General features: G+C 32.6%; 2 protein-coding genes across 2 annotated transcripts; both read right to left on the bottom strand.

Moving 5' to 3' along the window:
* Positions 1–1,196: 1,196 nt before the first annotated feature.
* On the bottom strand, positions 1,197–1,922 carry LOC131005608 (pterocarpan synthase 1-like). Its single transcript, XM_057932618.1, has one exon. It carries the CDS (start codon positions 1,826–1,828, stop codon positions 1,262–1,264), a length of 567 nt encoding a protein of 188 aa, XP_057788601.1. The 5' UTR covers positions 1,829–1,922; the 3' UTR covers positions 1,197–1,261.
* A 7,707-nt stretch (positions 1,923–9,629) lies between these two features.
* Positions 9,630–10,457, bottom strand: LOC131005607 (dirigent protein 22-like). Its single transcript, XM_057932617.1, has one exon. It carries the CDS (start codon positions 10,413–10,415, stop codon positions 9,780–9,782), a length of 636 nt encoding a protein of 211 aa, XP_057788600.1. The 5' UTR covers positions 10,416–10,457; the 3' UTR covers positions 9,630–9,779.
* Between the last annotated feature and the right edge of the window lie 8,720 nt (positions 10,458–19,177).

The following is a 19,177-nucleotide window of genomic DNA, read 5'->3' as shown; positions in this document are numbered from 1 at the left end:
TATATGTAAGACTAATCACCAATTGATAAAATGCTAGAGCATAAAACTCTTGTGATCAAAATTAGAATAAATAGCACTAACATTAGTGCACTCTCTCAATTTATAAATACATCATAGGAAAATAATTTGAGAAAAATATTGATGAAAAATTTTTATAACTCATCATTCCTAAATTTCTCGGTAAAAATAAATAAATACATAATTTTTTTTTTCGATTTGAAAACTCAAAATAAATATTTGAGCTCCATCATTCTCTTAATGGACTCAAAATATATTTTGAGTGCATCATCCGTTGAAATAAAAATAAAAATAAATTATCACGTATGTAATCATCAAATTCACATAAGTCCGTATTTTATTAATGGATGCTGAACCCTAATTACCATAAGAAATCCTTAAATCAATAATTAAAAGTCTATAATCCTTAATAAAAAGTCGGGGCATTACAGTTGATCTAAAAGATCGAGGCTCAACCCGTTGGGCCCGTAGTTGCACACGGGAAACCGTTTCCGTAGCAGGTCGGGAGGACCCATTGATCTCCCGTCAGAAACGGTCTCACAATATGAAACTCCCGTCATATATTATGGGATGGGAGGGAGGTACACCAGAGAATTCAAATAGTATTGTGGTTAATTAGAGCTTTAATACAATTAATTATTACTCCATTCGTTCACGATATCGTTTTCACATTGTGGACGACACGTGTTTTAAGAAAATGGTGGATAGTAGTTGATAATAGTGATATTGTTGTGAGTGGAATTTAAAGGTCTCACTATTGTTGTAAATGGAAGTTTGTGGACTCTATTGCCATAAATGAAAGTGAAAATGATATCGTGGACGGAGAGAGTATTAATTTTAGTAAATAAATATAAGTTATACTTACTATAATAATTTATATTTTTCAAACTGAATTACTTAACGAACTTGTTAATGAGTTAACGAATTGAATACTATTAAACTCAAGTTTGATATATTTATTTATCGAATTTTGCTAACGAATTTAAATGAACTTTTTTCGAGCCGAGCTCCAAATAATTTGCGAGCAACTAGATTTGTTTACGGCCCTAAAATGAAGAAAAGAACATGACACTACTTCAACATACAAATGACACTTGAAGAGTGTCATTCAGAAATGTTCAAGTGCCATTTCCCAAATTAAGTAGTGTGATTCTGGAAATCAATTGCACGGTGCAACCTGTTGCACATAAATATTTGTGTTTAATTATTGTCTTAATTTCCACAGTTGATATTCCAAAATATTTCAATAATGGAAAACCACAATATCAACCTCTACGATAAACTTCCCCATAGTGAGATTGTGGAAATAGTTGTGCAGCGTCGCAACTCCTCGGGCCAGGCGAAACCGACCCGACCCACCAACAACGGGTACCTCCCGGTACAAATGTTGGTGCGGGTTGTGGCCCATAACCGAGAGCGAGCTCCCATTGTAGATTTCATCCGTGAAGACGAAGGTCATAGCCATGAGAAGATCGACCTCCTCAAACGACGCCGTCATGTACAGCCCTTTGAGATAGCCCACCCGTTTAGACATGAGTTCGGGTCCAACTGTCATCGGGTCATCCGCGGAAGCCAGCACCCCGAAAGAAGTGACGTTGGATTGGGCCACCACGACCGCAGTGACGTTTTTGCCCTTGCTCAGATCGTGGAAGTAGAAGTGCAGTTTGGTCATTTTCTCGGGCAGTTTGTCGCGGCTAATCGTCTCGAACCAGCTTTCGACCTCCTTCGGGCCTTCTGAAACGACGCCGTTTAGGGTTATTGAGGAAATTAGGGTGAGTAAGAGAATGGAAGCTGAAGTTGATTTCTTCATCTTTGGTGTTTTTATGGGTTTTGTGTTTAGAGTAGTAGTAGTAGTACGATTTTATATACAAAGTTTTGGTGCAATATTTGATCTTCACATTTTATTTAAACTACTATTACGTGAAAGAAGGTTTAAAGATTTTGTAATGAAGTTGATTTCTTGATGATTTTATGTCGCTATATTTCACGTGTTTCTCGCCTAACGTGACGTAGTAAATAATTATGAAAACTAATCTCAGTCATGCACGGGAACATTGAAATTAAATGAGTAATATTTAAAATAAATGATTATAAATATTAGATAAAATTAAAATATAAATAAATGAAAAATATACATTACTCCCTCCGTCCCTCAAACATCTTCCTCTCTTTTCATTTTGATATGTTCTCAAAACATCTTCCTAGCCTACTTTTCAAAATAATTTCACTTATTACTTTTACAATTTTCACTTTTCGTGGGTCTCATTTTCCACTCATCTAATACACAACTTACTTTTATTAAAACTCGTGCCACCCTCTCTTAGGAAGAAGATGTTTGGGGGACGGAGGGAGTATAAAAATTAAAATAATTTATATAAATTACTCAATAAAATCTCGAATTTAAAAACGTAAATTTTCAATTCTGTATAATATGTAATGATAATTATAGTTTTCTACTTGGTTGTCGCCAGAACGACAACCTATTTTTTTTTCCGAGAACAAGCTATTTTTTGTAATAAATTATTATAATTTTCGATCGAAAATACAGTTTAACGGTTGGAAAAGTAGGTTGTCGTCCGGATAGACAAATTACTTATGTCTTGAAAGTACATTGATTGAGATATTAAGGATAATTTAGTCAATTTGAACATAAACACAATAATTTTATAAAAATGGATATTTTTCATTTCAACTTAATTACAAAAATGAGATTTTAATTTTTACTCAAAAATAAAGCTACTTACTTACATTTTCAAGTTGCTTTATTTTTTTTGTCTTATTTAGTGTAATAGTAGTACGATTTTATAATCAAGCTAGCTAACTCAAAGATTAAAAAAAAAAAAAAAAAAAAAGCTACACCCCGTTGACCTCGAGCTGCACGGGCAGCATCCCACTCGAGCTCGGGCGCCTCTGCAACCTGCTCGCAGAAATTTGACATATCGTGAGCCTTTTATTGGGTGATTCTATTCATAGTCCCGTTTTACTTTTTATAACCCTTTATTTAAAATAATAATTAAAAATAAATAAAAAATTTACTATTTTACTCTATGTCCATACCCCAAATTAAATACCTTATAACCATAGCCTCTAGACAATATAAATTTTAAGCGTTGACTGCTCACGATAAGAAAACTACAGAGAATCACTTCTCCTGCTCCAACGATAGCGCTGGAGCCGTTGAGCGCAGCAGCGTAGGAGAATGGCCTCGGGCTAATGGTTTGGGTGGGGGGTGGGCTGATCCTCAACAAAGTGGGGTTGCTGAAGTGGAAGTCATTGTTGGGAATCAAGATTTTGGAAGAAGAGAAAGGCTTTGAAGAAAGGATTATTCCCAAACAGGCCTTTGTTAATTTGGTTGATGTAGGAGAACATAATACAATCTCCTTCTCCCCTGATGAATCAGACGATGGTCTGCGTGTGTGTGTGTGTGTTTTTTTTTTTTTTTTTGTGGATTATTTTGGAGAAATTGAAGTTGGAAGATAGTAATTTCGATATGACTTGTTCATCTTCTTTGACAAGCAACACCTATCATAATCTAAGTGTTCCCTTCAAATTTAGGCACATATCCAATACATTGATGTGCAAATAATGGTGCAACTTGGAGTTGCTTGTTCTGGGATTCTGGAAAAAAGATTGCAGATGAAAGGATAAGAGTTAGTATATTATTTGGGACTATGGACTATAGGGTAAATTAGTAAATTTATAGTTATTTATTACTCCTTCCGTCCACAAAGAATGTGTGGTGGAGTGGAGGGCACGAGTTTTAATAAAATAGTCGGAAGATGTGATAATAGTGTAAGGCCCAGTTTGATAGCCTAATTGAGATAAAGATGGATAAATAAAACCTAGATTAATAATATAGATTGGGTCATATTAGCAATGTATTTTGGTGTTTGATAGATCAAGATTAAAATCTTGATAAAATGAATTAGTTGTTTGATAATTTAGACTAAAATTTAAATTAAATAGTAAAATTACTATCTTATCCTTATAATAAATTAATTACAAATTTTAAATTAAAAATTTGTTGGGCTTCATCTGCTACAGTTTTTTTTGGGCTTCATCTCCCAACCACCCTCGTCTCCCAACCCTCCGCCCCCCACCTAATCGGTGTAGCGCGGCCTCCATCTGCTACAGTTTTTTTTGGGCTTCATCTCCCAACCACCCCCGTCTCCCAACCCCCCGCCCCCCACCTAATCGGCGTAGTGCCGCCTCCATCCCTCCATCGGCACAGCTTGCCGCTGCCAAAACAATTGGGATATATCGATGTGAGGTTCAACAGAGACCTGCGGTGGTGCACCGGCGTGAAGATCGGCGCCACCATCAAGCGCGCCGCTCTCGAGCATCCACTTGGTCTCCGACGAGATATACTCCGACTCGCCCTTCTCCCCGGACGAGTTCGTGAGCGTGGCGGAGATTCTGGAATTCACAAACCCAATTGTCGAAACCAAAATTCACAAACCAAAGCTGCAACCCAGATCCCCCCGGCGACGCGGCGCTGCACCGCCGCCGCCACCCCTCACCCTACTGGTGCAGCAATGCAAATCCCCTCAATCGCGGCGCCGTACACCAACAAAAAAATCCCATCATCGGTTTCTCCTTTCACTGAATCAACACCAAGCCCCTCTTTTTCTCCTTCACTGAATCAACACTCGACCCCTCTCCCCCACCCGGCGCCGCAAAACAGACACGCACACAAACACCCAACATGTTGATTCACGATGAAGAAGAAGGACCGAAAGGGTAAAAAAGTAAACAAATTCTTTAACAATGTTTACTGTAGATGTGGGTTAGTGGAACTTGGGGCACCTGCCGGTTCTACAAGCCATGTGTAACAGTAAAATATATGAGGGCCTTGCCATTAACGCGGGCTTCGAGTATTAGCAATATTTCCTATCAAACACGGTATTAATGCAGAATTTGTTTTCTATCAAGGCTAAACTGCCCTATCAAACTAGCCCTAAGTGTTAAAAGGGTAGTATTTTAGCTCACTAAATTATAAAAGTAAAAGGTGGGTATTTTGTAAAATATTATTTTACATGAAGACTATTTTAGATGGAAGTCTATATCGAATAAAATGAAGACTATGAAAAGAATTATCTTCTTTCATTTAGAGGCACTCTCCCGTGCAAACGGTTGCACCGTGCAACTGATTTTTAAATGACACTACTTCAACATGTAAATGATACTTGAAGATCTTCAAGTGTCATTTGTATGTTGAAGTAGTGTCATTCGAAAATGTTCAAATGTCATTTTTCAAATGAAGTAGTATCATTTTGAAAATCAGTTGCACGATGCAACTGATTGCACATGAATATTTGTGTTTCATTTATATCATCATTATAAAGTAGTACAATCCTCTACACACTTTCTTTTTAACACGTGAAAGAGTTCCAATGCATTTATTTTTTTGTCCAATCCCAAGTGACGTATTGTGAGCCTTTCATTTATATCGTTATAAAATAGTACAATTCTCTATTCCACACTTTCTTTTTAACATGTGCAGAGTTCGAATGCATTTATTATTCTATGTGTCCCATTTGTGTTAGGTTAATTATATATCCCGTATTCTATTTGTCATATGCGTTCGTCCTCATAAAATATATCTAACTTATTTTTTATAAGTTTTACACTTACAATAAAGTGAGATCCTTATTCCACTCATAATACATTCAATCACTTTATTAAAATCTGTGCTATTTAAAAGTGGATAATTTTAAATTTCAATAAATTTATGTTTTACACATTTATTTTAAAATTCATATTAAAATTATTTACTTATTAATTTTTTTCACATTTGACATTTTCACTAATTTTTCGATTAAACTTTATGTCTGAAACGGGGTAGTTTCATTCTCTCTATATAATATGGCATTAGTTTTATTTTTGACGCAGTTATAGTTATGTCAAGCGATTATATTTATACCATGTCATCAATCATAAAATGGGCAAAGATGCAAAAGTGAGAAAAAAAATTAATTATCAAATAATTTTAATACAAATTTAACATTGATTTACAAAATGAGAAATTGTTGAAAGTTCAATAATTATACACAATTAACCTTTCATTAAATATATTCTACCACATTACATATAAGCTCACATATTTTTATACTAAAATCTCATTCCAACATGCGTTTGGTTTGAGTGATGCAGGCATGATTGGTAAAATAATTCACCTTAATCAAGTGTTTAGATTGCATAATTGGATCTGTGATTGATAACTCGACCTACATCTAATCATCCAAATGGGTGATTATTTATCACTCCAAAATCGGGTGAATTATTTAATCACCCATTCAATTCCATCAATATTATCAATCTTATATATCACATCATATCCACCGAACCAAACCCCTACATTTTTCAAAATAATAGAGCCACCGAATCCCCGGTCTAGATGGCTAAGCTGCAAAAATTTGGTCCACAAATTCCGAGCAATATTTGGCATGAGTAATCGGGCTAACCCATCCTGGCCCGAATGTTTTACACAAAAATGGATTTTTGGGATAAAATGTGGTCCAAAATTTATAAACTGTCTCTAGATATTATGAGTCTTTGTCAATTGTGGGTTGGTTTGATCCTTTACTACCTCATAAATGGCAGACCCACATCGGTCGGCACCTAAATCTATAATATATAAAGTTCAATTTGTAAAATTGAAATCAATTTTGATTTCAAATTGAATCAGTGACAATTTTAAAATTATTTTTAATATAAGGGTCAAATAAAAATTAGATAATATTTCATATCATAAAATAAAATTCAGTTTTAGAAGCTTTGAATGATTGTAACGTGGTTCATTATAAATTGAGTTTATACATATTATACGTCTTATTTGTTCTTACGAAAAATCTTATTATTTTATAAAATATAAGTATTTTTTTTATTAAGCAAAAGTCTTATTTACAAATAAAACGACTTAAAATCTTATTTCTAAAAAAGGTCTTATATGTGAAGAAAAGTCTTATTTGTCCCTTAAAAAATATGATGGGATCATTTCTCCACTCAGAATATATAGAACCACTTTTATTAAAATTCGTGTCATTTCCTCCCATGACTATTTTTACAGGTCGGATGGAGTAGTAATAAAGATATCAAGCCTATCTCCTTGTATTTTCATAATTAATAGTAATAACAATAAGTATATTTACTTTAATTGTAAATTTATCATTATAGAATGAGCAATAATTACGAAAAGATAGAGAAAATTTTAATACATCACTTTTTCTTTTTTTTTCTTTAATTTTTTGATCATGTTCTCTCAGGTAGAAATTAGAAAATATTATTACACTAATATCCTATGATAATATCAAATTGTGAATTGAAGTTAAAGATAGAGAGAATGGGATGTCCGATTATATATATATATATATATAGGGGAAGGTTAAAATAAAAATCAAAATTAGACTATAAAATAAGAATTAATCTAGGCTATTAGATCTTAATCAATTAATGGCCTGATTTAGTTAATGATTTCTCTAGCAACTTTTTTGGTTCATATGTGTATTGGGTAAACAAGTAATTTTATAGTTTTAATAAATATCTTTTCCTAAATTGTGGAAATTACATTCAAGTGTGTATATCTTTTTTTTCTCAATTCATAAATCACATATTAAACACGTTAATTAGGAAACTGAAAATAAACACAATAATTGAACACCTTCTATCCATTTTAAAATTCTACTGGAATCATCCAAAAAAACAAACAAATTAATAGAATTACGAAAGAGTTTGCATGTACTCATTCTTCGAATTGACACATGTCGATGTGCAATGAATTATTAAGCAATTATATTTGAATGTACTGTATGAATTATCAACTGTATGAATTATATGCGTATGAATTATTAGGCAGGCAAGTATTTTTGAATATATTGTATGAATTATCGACTGTATGAATTATTACGCAAGTATTTTTGAATGTACTGTATGAATTATCAACTATATGAATTATATGGTATGAATTATCAGGGAAGTATATTTGTATGTACTGTATGAATTATTAGGCAAGTATATTTGTATGTACAGTATGAATTATTAGATTAGGTGTCATTTTTTGTCAAGTAATAATTATCAGATGGAATTCCAAAGATATAGAGAATCTGAAATGATTTTCTCAAGAATTATCTTTGAATATGCAATGCATTCTTTTCCCATTCTTCACTTCAATGATGACATTTTTATTCTAAAAAAATATGGCTTTAATTTCGGAAACGGATAATTAAGATAGAGAGAGAATAAATTACACTACCCAATTATACCCTCCAGCAAAAATTATGTATGAATTATAGGTACACAAAAAACGAATGTAACGCCCCATAGGAAATTAATCTCAATCGTACAAGATTAGATTTTAATGGTTATCATTTTCAGCCCTTAGATCATCAAGATCTACGGTTGATTCGTAATACTGTTAGATGGATTTATGGTCCTGAGTTCGAATCTCAGAGGTAGCAAAAATTTATTTTTCATAATTCATATCTTTATACATCGAATTCATACGTGTTATACATAAAATTCATACATTAAAAATTGCTCTTATTTCTTATTTTAATATGTGCTTTCACGGTAGCCCACCCCTATATATATATATATATATATATATATATATATATATATATAGGGAGAGGTTCAAATAAGAACCACTAATTAAAATTAGAACGGAGAACCATTTTAAGCCATTCGATCATCAAGATCTATGGTGGATGCATCATCTTGGTGGATGAATGCAGATCCTGGGTTCGAATCCTGAAGGCAGCAAAAAACTTATTTTTTTCGGATGCATTAAATTTAACAATGAATGCATTAATTTATATAGCAGATGCATTAATTTTAATGGTTCTTATGTTCTCACGATAATTATGGTTCTCACTATAACCGCACCCTATATATATATATATATATATATATATATATATATATATATATATATTATATAATTTCGACTATTTTTCACTATCTATACTATATTGAAAATGTAGCTTTCAATTGGAAATTAATTTCAAAATTGAATGACAATTTTGTAGTTGTAATAAAATTAAAAGTTTATTTGTAAACTATATTTTTCTTTTTATTTTCTTTTTGCTTTGTTTTATTTCTTTCTAAAATTATGAAATTCGACTAATTATAAAATAGTATTTAATATGCATATCAAATTAAAGATCACGATAATTAAGAACTTTAATTTGATATATTTTATGTAAATGTTTGATTTAAATATAAAAGTTATTTATTTAAAGATTAATATTTTAAAACACTCTCCTCTCTCATCTTTTTTTAATAAATCTATTTTTCATTTGTTTTCTATTTTTATTTTCATTTTCATTTTTTTTAACTTGTAATATTTTTTATCTTTTCATAATATCAAATTTTTTTATTTTATTTTTCAATATTAATTCAACTCAAATATATTTAATTAAAATTAATTTTTTATTACATTTAAAAATATGATAATTGTGTTCGTGTCAATTTTATATAAATATAGAATATAAAAATATTTTCCGTGCATTACGCGGTATGCAAATGCTAGTTATTATAGTACTATATATATATATGTATTTGTCTCAAGACTGACATGACAAATTAATTTGCAGTGCATCGAATTACATTAGTTAACTGCATGCAAAACCTTTATTGAATTCACCCAGAAGAAGATGAGAAACACAAGTAAAAAAAAAAAAAAAACGGAAGCTAACAAGATGAAGATGATGCAGCATGCATTAATTAGACAAATCGATCAAAGTCGATTTAATTTGCTTCCCTCACATACGAGCAATTTCAACATCCTCGTTGAAACGAGCGTTGTAGGTGGTGTAGATGTTGTATTCCAACACCGCGTAGTTCGTCGCGGGATCAAATGAATAGGAGGTCTGGATTGCGTAGCCACGAGCGTATCGGAAGACGCCGGTGCCGCCAACCACCGGCAGCTCCCGCTGGCTGTCCATGACCTGGTTCCGGCCGAGGATGCTGAGCGTGCTGCCGGCGTACCACCCCTCCGTGAAGAAGAAGTTGAGATTCATGGCGATGCCGAACGTCGAGAGGTCGGCGTTAGTGGTGAGCCCTTGGATGCGGCCGAGCTTCCGGGAGTTTATGCTCGGCCCCTCCGTGACCAGGTCGTCGAGGACGTGGACGCTCCCGAATTGGTACGGGGAATTGTCGGTGACACCGGCGGCTTTTGCCACCTCCACCACGGTGGCGTTCGGGTGGCCGATCCGGAGGTCTTGGACGTATAATTGGAGTTTCATAACCTTTTCTCTTCCTCCACATATGTCGTGGAGGAAGGATGTTGCTTCCTCTGCAACGTCAGAGGAAGCTTGCTTTCTAGCATACACGTCTAAAGTGGACACGAGCAACCATGAGATTGTTAGAATTAGCACAATAGAGATTGGTGTTGCCATTGTTTGTAATTTGATTTTAGCTAGAGAAGGTGTGATTGGTTTTGAATCTGGAGATGGGTTTATATAGAGATTTATATCTATCATGGAACAAGTGGGATGAGTTGGTTGAGAATGTAGTTCGTAAAATGTATTTAAAGAATGCTAAGTATGTAAGTATAAGAGTTGGATTTCTTAACAGTATACATTAGTTGGCTTCCAAGAATGAAGAGGAAAAAATATGTTGTAATAAAAATAGGATGAATGTGGGTGAGAGATAATTAATTCAATTAGTTGGTATCGCTCCATGTCTCTTTTACGATTTTTTATACTCCCTCGTCCCAATAAATGTGGCCACCTTTTCATTTTGGTTTGTCCCGTTAAAAGTGGCCACTTTCCAAAATAGGAAAGATTTGAACTTAATTAAGCCTATTAAATTAAATTTAAGTAAGCTCTTAATTAAACCTATTTCCTCTCTCCTATTTTCCTTTCTCATCTATTTCTCTCTTCCTCAATCAGTCTTCTCACCGCCTTCTTCTCTGGCCATCTTAGCTGCCAGCGTGGCTGCGTCCGGCGTCGTTGTCGCCTCAAGGCCGGAGTTGCTCCGCTTTAGCCTGACATCTCTCCCTCTCGCTCCTTCTTCCTCCCTTTGTTTCTCGCCTACAACACACACACATACACAAAATTGCACTGCTCTTCATAAATTCGGAGTTGCGCCGCCGCCGCGTCTCTGTAATTCCGGCAAGAGAGCGAGCCCTAGCCCTGAGGGTGGTCGTGATTTGGGGGTGGCGAGCCCTAGATCTGAGGATGGCGAGCCCTAGATCTGAGGCTGGCCGCGTCTCCTTCTTCCTCCCTCTGTTGGTTCACTTGTGAAGGTTAGGGTTCACTAATTCAATTAGTATTTATAATTATTTTTAAATTTATTAATTAATATGCAATTATTAGGGTTAATAATCCAAAGTTAAGGTATATAATTATTAATTAGGATTTATTAACGTTTTTTGGTTTTATAATATCTCACTTAATTTTACTATTTTATAACTATTTATTACACAAACAAAAAATATTAATGAACCCTAATTAATAAATTAATCACTAAAAATATATATACTCTAGTCTTGGATATTAATCAATTACTCCATCCATCCCACTCTAATATGATCATTTCTTTTGGGCACGAAGATTAAAAACTTAGTTTTTAGGAGGAAAGTGGTGTGGTACACACCAATTAAGTATATTTTGTTTGAGTGGATTTTGATAAAATAGCCACTTTGGAATAGTAAAATTAAAAACTGGTCATTAAGATTAAAAAATTAAAAATTAAAAATTGGCCACAATTATCATTTTATCATTCACATAAAAAAATTTAAAAATTATCCACGAATTTAGAACCAAGTCGAATTCACAACTAACATTAATTTAATTAGTTGTGAATTCTAGTTTTAAAACTCGAATTGACAACCAAAACAACTAGTTGTGAATTCAAAAACATTAACTTGTGAATTTATAGATCTAGTCGTGATTTCAAGAACATTAAGTTATGAATTCCTAAATATGATTGCGAATTCAAGAACGTTAAAAAGAAATATATATATATATATATATATATATATATATATATATATATATATAGGGGGAGGCTAAAATAAAAACCAAAGTTAGTCTATAAAATAAGAACCATTATAGGCCCTCAGATTTTAATTATTCAACGGATAGATTTCCAATCTGATTTCATTAACTAATTTTCGCCATATGTGATATTAGGATAAAAAAGTAATTTTATGATTTTAACAAATATCCTTTCCCTAAATGAAGGGATTACATTTAATCAAATATCTTTTATTCCTTCTTTACATTTAATCACGTATCTTTTATTACTTCACAAAACTAAACTAACCACGCGTACAAGAAAGAAAGAAAAAACACAAGAACCATCTTTTGAATTCTTATGGAGAATGATTAATATATTATTTTGATGAACTGTTATGAATTATCTATTTCAATGATTGAATAGTCCGAACCAGTACGAATTAAACAATATTTAATAATGAATTATATGGGTCAGTTGAATTTATAATTCCGACAAATTCAATCTAACATAAATAATTCGTACATAAATAAAAAATAATTCGTACAAAAACCACAAATAATTCATGCAACACATATAGGGTGAGGCTAAAATTAATAATTCATACGTAAATAAAAAACAATTCGAATGTAAATAAAAAATAATTCGTAGAAAATCCAAAAATAATTAGGTTGGGATTGTGTTTTGACAGATTTTTATTTCCTAATTTAATTGGCGTAAAGATCGGAACAGTATTGCTGGAGAGATGAAATATACGTGATTGTTCAAAATAATTCATACATAAACAACAAATAATTCATGCAATCAAACATTCATCACTGTGTGCCGCCTCCTCAACCTAGTTGAACGCCGCGCAGAGCGCGGCTTGCTCTCCAAGTCGTTTCCAGCAACGCCGCCACGCTCCGCCCACCACTCCAGTTCAGTCGGACGCCGTCAGCGCCGTCTTGCGCATATCTGTCACACCTCCTCAGATTCGGACGCCGAGCAGCAGCGCCGCAACCACCACAGCTCACGCCAATCTGCCGCCATCCCCACTTGCGATTGCCGCGTCGTCCAGACGCCACCCCGCACGTCGTCAGCGCCCCTATGCGATTTAGAACCACCGCGCCACTCTCCACCAGGACGTGCGACAACAGCCGTCCTCCACCTACGCCACCGCCAAAACCATCGTGTCGCCTCTCCGTCTGCCATCTTTAATTTGTGGGAGTTTTGGAAAAGGTTTTATTAAGATTTAATTGGAGATATAAGATTTAATACTGAACACGTTAACTACCCATTATACCCTTTCTCCAATTTTAGTTGCGAACTATCAGGTTGTGCCTTATGAATGAAACGGTCCTACAAGATTTAATCAGAGCCATTCAATGATTGATGTGTGTGGTCAAGATTAGTTCTTATATTATAGTCTAAGAGGAGTTTTCTGAATAGCCCTCCCCTATATATATATAGGGGTGGGCTATAATAAAAACACATCTTTTTGTAAAAACTAAAAATGGCTGAATTCTATGTAGAACACGTATGAATTAGCTGTGTAACTGTATGAATTCAGCCAATTCATACGTGTTCTACATAGAATTCAGGACCTTTCGCAATTCATACAGTTACACAGCTAATTCATACATGTTCTACATAGAATTCAGCCGTTTTTAGTTTTTACAAAAGATGTGTTTTTATTATAGCTCACCCTATATATATATATATATATATATATATATATATATATATATAGGGAGAGGTTCAGGAAAGAACCATAAATAAAAGAAGACCGGAGAACCATTTTCAGCCATTCGATCATCAAGATCTACGGTGAATGCATCATCTTGTTGGATGAATGCAGATCCTGGGTTCGAATCCTGAAGGGAGCATTTTTTAAATTTTTTTAGTGCATTAATTTTAACAGCGAATGCATTAATTTTTACAGTGGATGCATTAGATTTGATGGTTCTCCCGTTCTCACAAATAATGTAGTTCTCTCTAGAACCACACCCTATATATATATATATATATATATATATATATATATATATATATATAAACACTGCTAAAAAAGGTTTGCGCAAGTGCTTCGAATTTCAAAACTGTTGATTGATGAAAAAATGCAAATATATATATATATATATATATATATATATATATATATATATATATAAAAGAGAGAGAGAGAGAGAAATGCGAGCTACCATGCAGTGATGCAAGCGGCGAGTGCTTTGAAATGGTACTTCCAAAATTCTGGTTTGCATTCATTAATCAACAATGAATGATGGCCATCATCTTTGACGTGCAGTCCATCTACTTGAGAGTTGAAAACCTGCAACAACCATATATCATACACATTTACTTTGACGTCCTTTGCAAACTCACCATTCATTGATCTTAATAGAGCAAGCTGCAAATATCTAGGAAAATGATTAAACAAAAATTAGCATGGCAGAAACAAGAGGAGGAGGAGACTAGTTAAAATGCACTTAATCAACTACTGATAGAGAGGGAATAGGGGGCGGGAGGGGGAGTAGATTCGCCTGCATGCGTATGCGTATGCGTATGTATGTGTTTGTGTGTGTCTAATTTTTAAATTTTAATGTTAAGGATAAGTTTGTATTTTTGCACAAAGTTTTTATTTGATAGGCTAATTTTTAAATTTACTATAGAAAAGTGGTTAATTTCATATATTAACTTTTTTTTTACTCAAAATAAAAAACGAGTCTATCCTAGTAGGACATCCCAAAATTTTAAACATAGCCCCCAAATCTCTCACTATAGGCCCCTAATTAAATTAATAATAAATTAAATTAATAAAAGTACTATTATATCCTTATATATAAGCCCCAATAAAATATGCTAAATAAAAATATATTTTATTCCATATCCCCGACTTAAAATTTTACTCAAAAGGTAAATATATTTCATAGCCCCATCGTTTTCTTTCAGGTCGAACTTGATATGAATTCATTTCCCCAAAATTTTCTATGTCTAAATTCGAAAACAAAGAGATCATAATTAATTTCACAAAGAATCAAAATTCATTTCTATGTAGTGATTCTACGAAATGACGATAAATGAGATTGTATATTGAAAGAAAGTTTAAATGAATTGATAGGTGCTAACATATCAATAATTTGCATTTTCTATATTGGTGACTACTCTAGAGCACTACCAAGATGAGTGACTCAGTGAAAATTAAATTAAAGTGGATACGATTGAATACAATATACATTAGAAAATTTGAAAAAAAATTCCTACAACTGAAATTAATAAAATTAAATTAAAAATTAAATAATAATAAAATTTAAAAATATAAAAATAATTTAAAAATAATTAAAAAATAAAACGTCAAATTAATCCGTCGTTAATTATATTTAAGGATGAAAAGTGAAGTTTTAACGACGAAAATTTTGTGTGTTCGGTTTAGTTTTGGTTAGCTATTATGCAAAATCTATATAATATATAAAAGAAGAGTTTCCTTCCTCCATTTTTTCTTTCATTTTCTCTCTCTTCTCTCATCAATTTTTTTAATATTTTTTTCTTTTCTTTTTATAATTTCAATTCTTTTCTAAACATTGTCAAATTTAATTTATAAAAAAAATATTCAATGTGCATCTTAAGTTTAAGTTCGTCAGAAGATCTTTAATATGGTATAAAAATTATCAAAAAATAATTTAAAACGAATCGGTTATTAAAATCTCAAAATATTTTCATTATCAAATAATTTAATAACTATAATTATCATTACACTTTGTACATAATTGAAAATTACATTTTTAAATTCGAAATTTTATTGAGTAATTAGTAGTATTTTATTTTTAAACCATATTTTGCATTTATTATATTTTGTTTCTATTTATTATTTATATTTATTTATTTAAACATATCATTTAATTTCGATTTTGCCGTGCATCGCACGGATGGTCGTACTAGTTAAGTTCAATGCCGAGGTTAATAATGCGATTATGCAAAATTGAGTTTAATACCGAAGTTAATAAAATGCGGTTATGCAAAATTGAGTTTAGCACCCCAACGTCAATATTATTATTTTTAGTAATTAGAATATTGCAAATTGGCTATAAAATGTTGAGAGCTAGAGCTCTACAAAAAAAAAAAAAAAGAATTAACCAACGGCTGTCCAAGCTATAGCCGAGGTGATAGAGACTGGAGCATTTAACTTCATTAACTGCCGAAGAAAGCAATTAATGAAAATAATTAGTTGGATTCGCCTGCTCATATAGTCACCAACCTTATCCAGTAAACAAATTCAGTAATTCATCACTAACTGGGACCAACTTATCTTCTTCTTCTTCTTCTTCCTCCTCCTCCTCCTCCTCCTTCTTCTTCTTCTTCTTCTTCTTCTTTTTAATTATAACTGATCACACACACACACATTAAGTGACTCAAACTTTCAATTTATTAATTGAGAGGTAAGCGTCTTACTAATTAAATTACATTTTATTTTTAAAATTAATTCATATTTGAAACGTCGAGAAAACTACTTGAAATTGTAAACTATTATTTCCTTCGTCCATGAACGAACTTGCTAGGAGGAGTGGCACGAACTTTAAGAAAATATTGTTGCGCATAATGAAAATTAAGAAAAAATTGTTGAGTGTATTAATGAGAATGGTGAAAAATCGTTGTAATTAATATTAAAAGTGGTGAAAATGTAAAAGTTAACACAACCAGAATCTGGCCGAACACTGACGGAATATTCTGTCGGTAAGCATCAAAATTCCGTCGGTAAATGGAGATACCGACGGATTACCGACGGATTTCACCCGTCGTTGAAATGCTCGTCGGTAAATGATTTACCGACGAATTTTTTCTGTCCGTCGGTGGGTACCGACGGACATCGCCGTCGGTAATTCTCCGACGCCGGCGTTGACCGTGGTAGGTGGCGCGTTTACCGACAGAAAATTCCGTCGGTAAATTAATTACTCCCTCCGTCCGCCAAAAGTATTCCACAATTACTATATTTGGCGTCCGCAAAAAGTATTCCACTTTCCTTTTTAAGCCATGGTCCCACCATCCACCTTTATATTTTATCCTTACAAACACTCTTTATTTACAAAAAACTCACCCCAAATTCAATCTCAACCACACATCTCATAAAGTGGTGGGACCCTTTCTCCACTACATCAACATCATCACACATTTTATTAAACTCCGTGCCCGGCCAAAGTGGAATACTTTTGGCGGACGGAGGGAGTATTATTTTTAATTATTAATTTTCGATTTTTTTTATCAACCTATCTTCGTATCCTACAAGTGTTTCGTATTTCTAATGTATTTTGAACTTAATTGCATATGATTTGACCAACTTCCCAGTGGGTCACCCATCTTACTAGTGCTCTGAGTCAAGCACGCTTAACCTTGAAGTTTCTTTCGAGTGGTTGTCAGTAGAGAACACGCGTATTATTGATATAACTAGCACCTATTAATTCATTTAAACTCTATTTCAATATACAATATCATTTATTCATAATCTTAGAATATGTCGAGATGATATATAAGACTTGTGGTGTCGGGCGAAAGAATGACGGTAAATATATGATCGAATTTGAGATAATAAAAAAAATTAATATTATCGTTTATTAAAAAGAGAAAATATTATTGCTAAAAATAACTATCAATTTTAAAATATTTTCAATAATTTAAAAATAATAATATAGAAAATTAATTAAAAATAATTTAAAAAAAATAAAAAAAAAATAATTTTTACCGACGAACTTTATCCGTCGGTACAAATTTTAAAAATAATTTAAAATAAATAAAAAACTAAAAAAAATACAAATAATAATATTTATCGAATTTACCGACGGAATATTCCGTCGGTAAAACATAAAAATAATTATTAAATTCAAAATTACCCAATTTTCCGATGAAATTTGATCCGTCGGTATTCCGTCGGTAAAAAATAAAAATAATTATTAAAATAAAAAATACCGAATTTTGCCGACGGACGGTACCCATTCCGTCGATAGTCCGTCGGTATTTTCATTGGAAATAGATGCCGGCTCCGACGATGTTGCCGGATGACGGTCCGTCGGTATCTACCGACGGAAAATAGTCCGTCGGTGTTCGACCAGTTTTCTTGTAGTGTAAAGGTAAATAGAGTATTATAAGAGGTTACTTTGCATGATTAAATATTTTTATCCTCAAGAGTAAGATTTCTCTAATCTCACCATTTCAATGGGATATGAATGAAGCTAATCTAGCTTAAATGATAAAAATAATCAAGGACCGATCCCAAAGTTTCAATCCATCAAAATAAACAAGATATTAACCTTACTATTTTCATCTATCAATGATAATCTGTCAAAGTAAACGCTCCTTAAATGGTGGAATATAGTCCAAAAATATATAGAAATTTTTTATATAAACGTTCTAACAAATAAAAATAAAAAATTCTTTCATGGATGGATGGATAGAGTATATATTTACATTATTGCAATCTTTCCTTCTATCCTCTTTTTTTTTTTGATAAATTAGTATAAGTAAATAAAGAAATTCAAAGACTGACGAAGGACTCGAACCCAAGACCTTAGATTTTGGACATTAATCTCCTACCACTAAGCCAATACACACATACAAAAAAATTACTTTTAAAAGGAATCGATCCTAAAAACTATCAAATACTCTATTCATTCCATTACAAATATCTCATTACCATTGAACACGGATATTAAGAAATGTGTAGAGAATAAATAAAGTGGGGTGGTAAAAATTATTTAAATATTAGGTATAGAGAGAAAATATATTGTCAAAAAAATAATGAAATATTTGTAATGAAATATTTTATTGTAGAAAGCGAGACATTTGTATAATAAAATGGGATGAATGTTAATATAACTCTTTGCCATCTTCCCTATTTGGCTACTTTCCTTCTATCCTTTTTGGACAAGCTTTGAGAGGACTTACATGATTATATTTATATATACTATAAGATTCAATTTGCTAAGTTCAGCTTTTAAACAATTCCAATGGAAATTGGGTTGGTTCGTTCCTTTACTCCCACATTGATTCGCACCTAAATTTAAAAATAATATTCTTGCAAATTATCTATTACAAAGAATATTTGAATAGTGATAGAACCATCTCCACTACCATTTTGCCTCATGATGAATGCGAATTAATTGGATTTCCGACCTGACAAGGACAATATCATGCTCATTTTTTCGGATCAAATCTAACGAATAAATTAAGAATA

Source organism: Salvia miltiorrhiza, chromosome 1, assembly GCF_028751815.1.
Source record: "Salvia miltiorrhiza cultivar Shanhuang (shh) chromosome 1, IMPLAD_Smil_shh, whole genome shotgun sequence".
Taxonomy (NCBI): Eukaryota; Viridiplantae; Streptophyta; class Magnoliopsida; order Lamiales; family Lamiaceae; genus Salvia; species Salvia miltiorrhiza.
Note: the sequence above shows the minus strand (reverse complement) of the source record. Positions and strands in the feature narration are given on the sequence as shown.

Coding starts and splice junctions, on each gene's coding strand:
- LOC131005608 (XM_057932618.1), bottom strand. CDS start 1,828: ATGAAGAAATCAACTTCAGCTTCCATTCTCTTACTCACCCTAATTTCC.
- LOC131005607 (XM_057932617.1), bottom strand. CDS start 10,415: ATGGCAACACCAATCTCTATTGTGCTAATTCTAACAATCTCATGGTTG.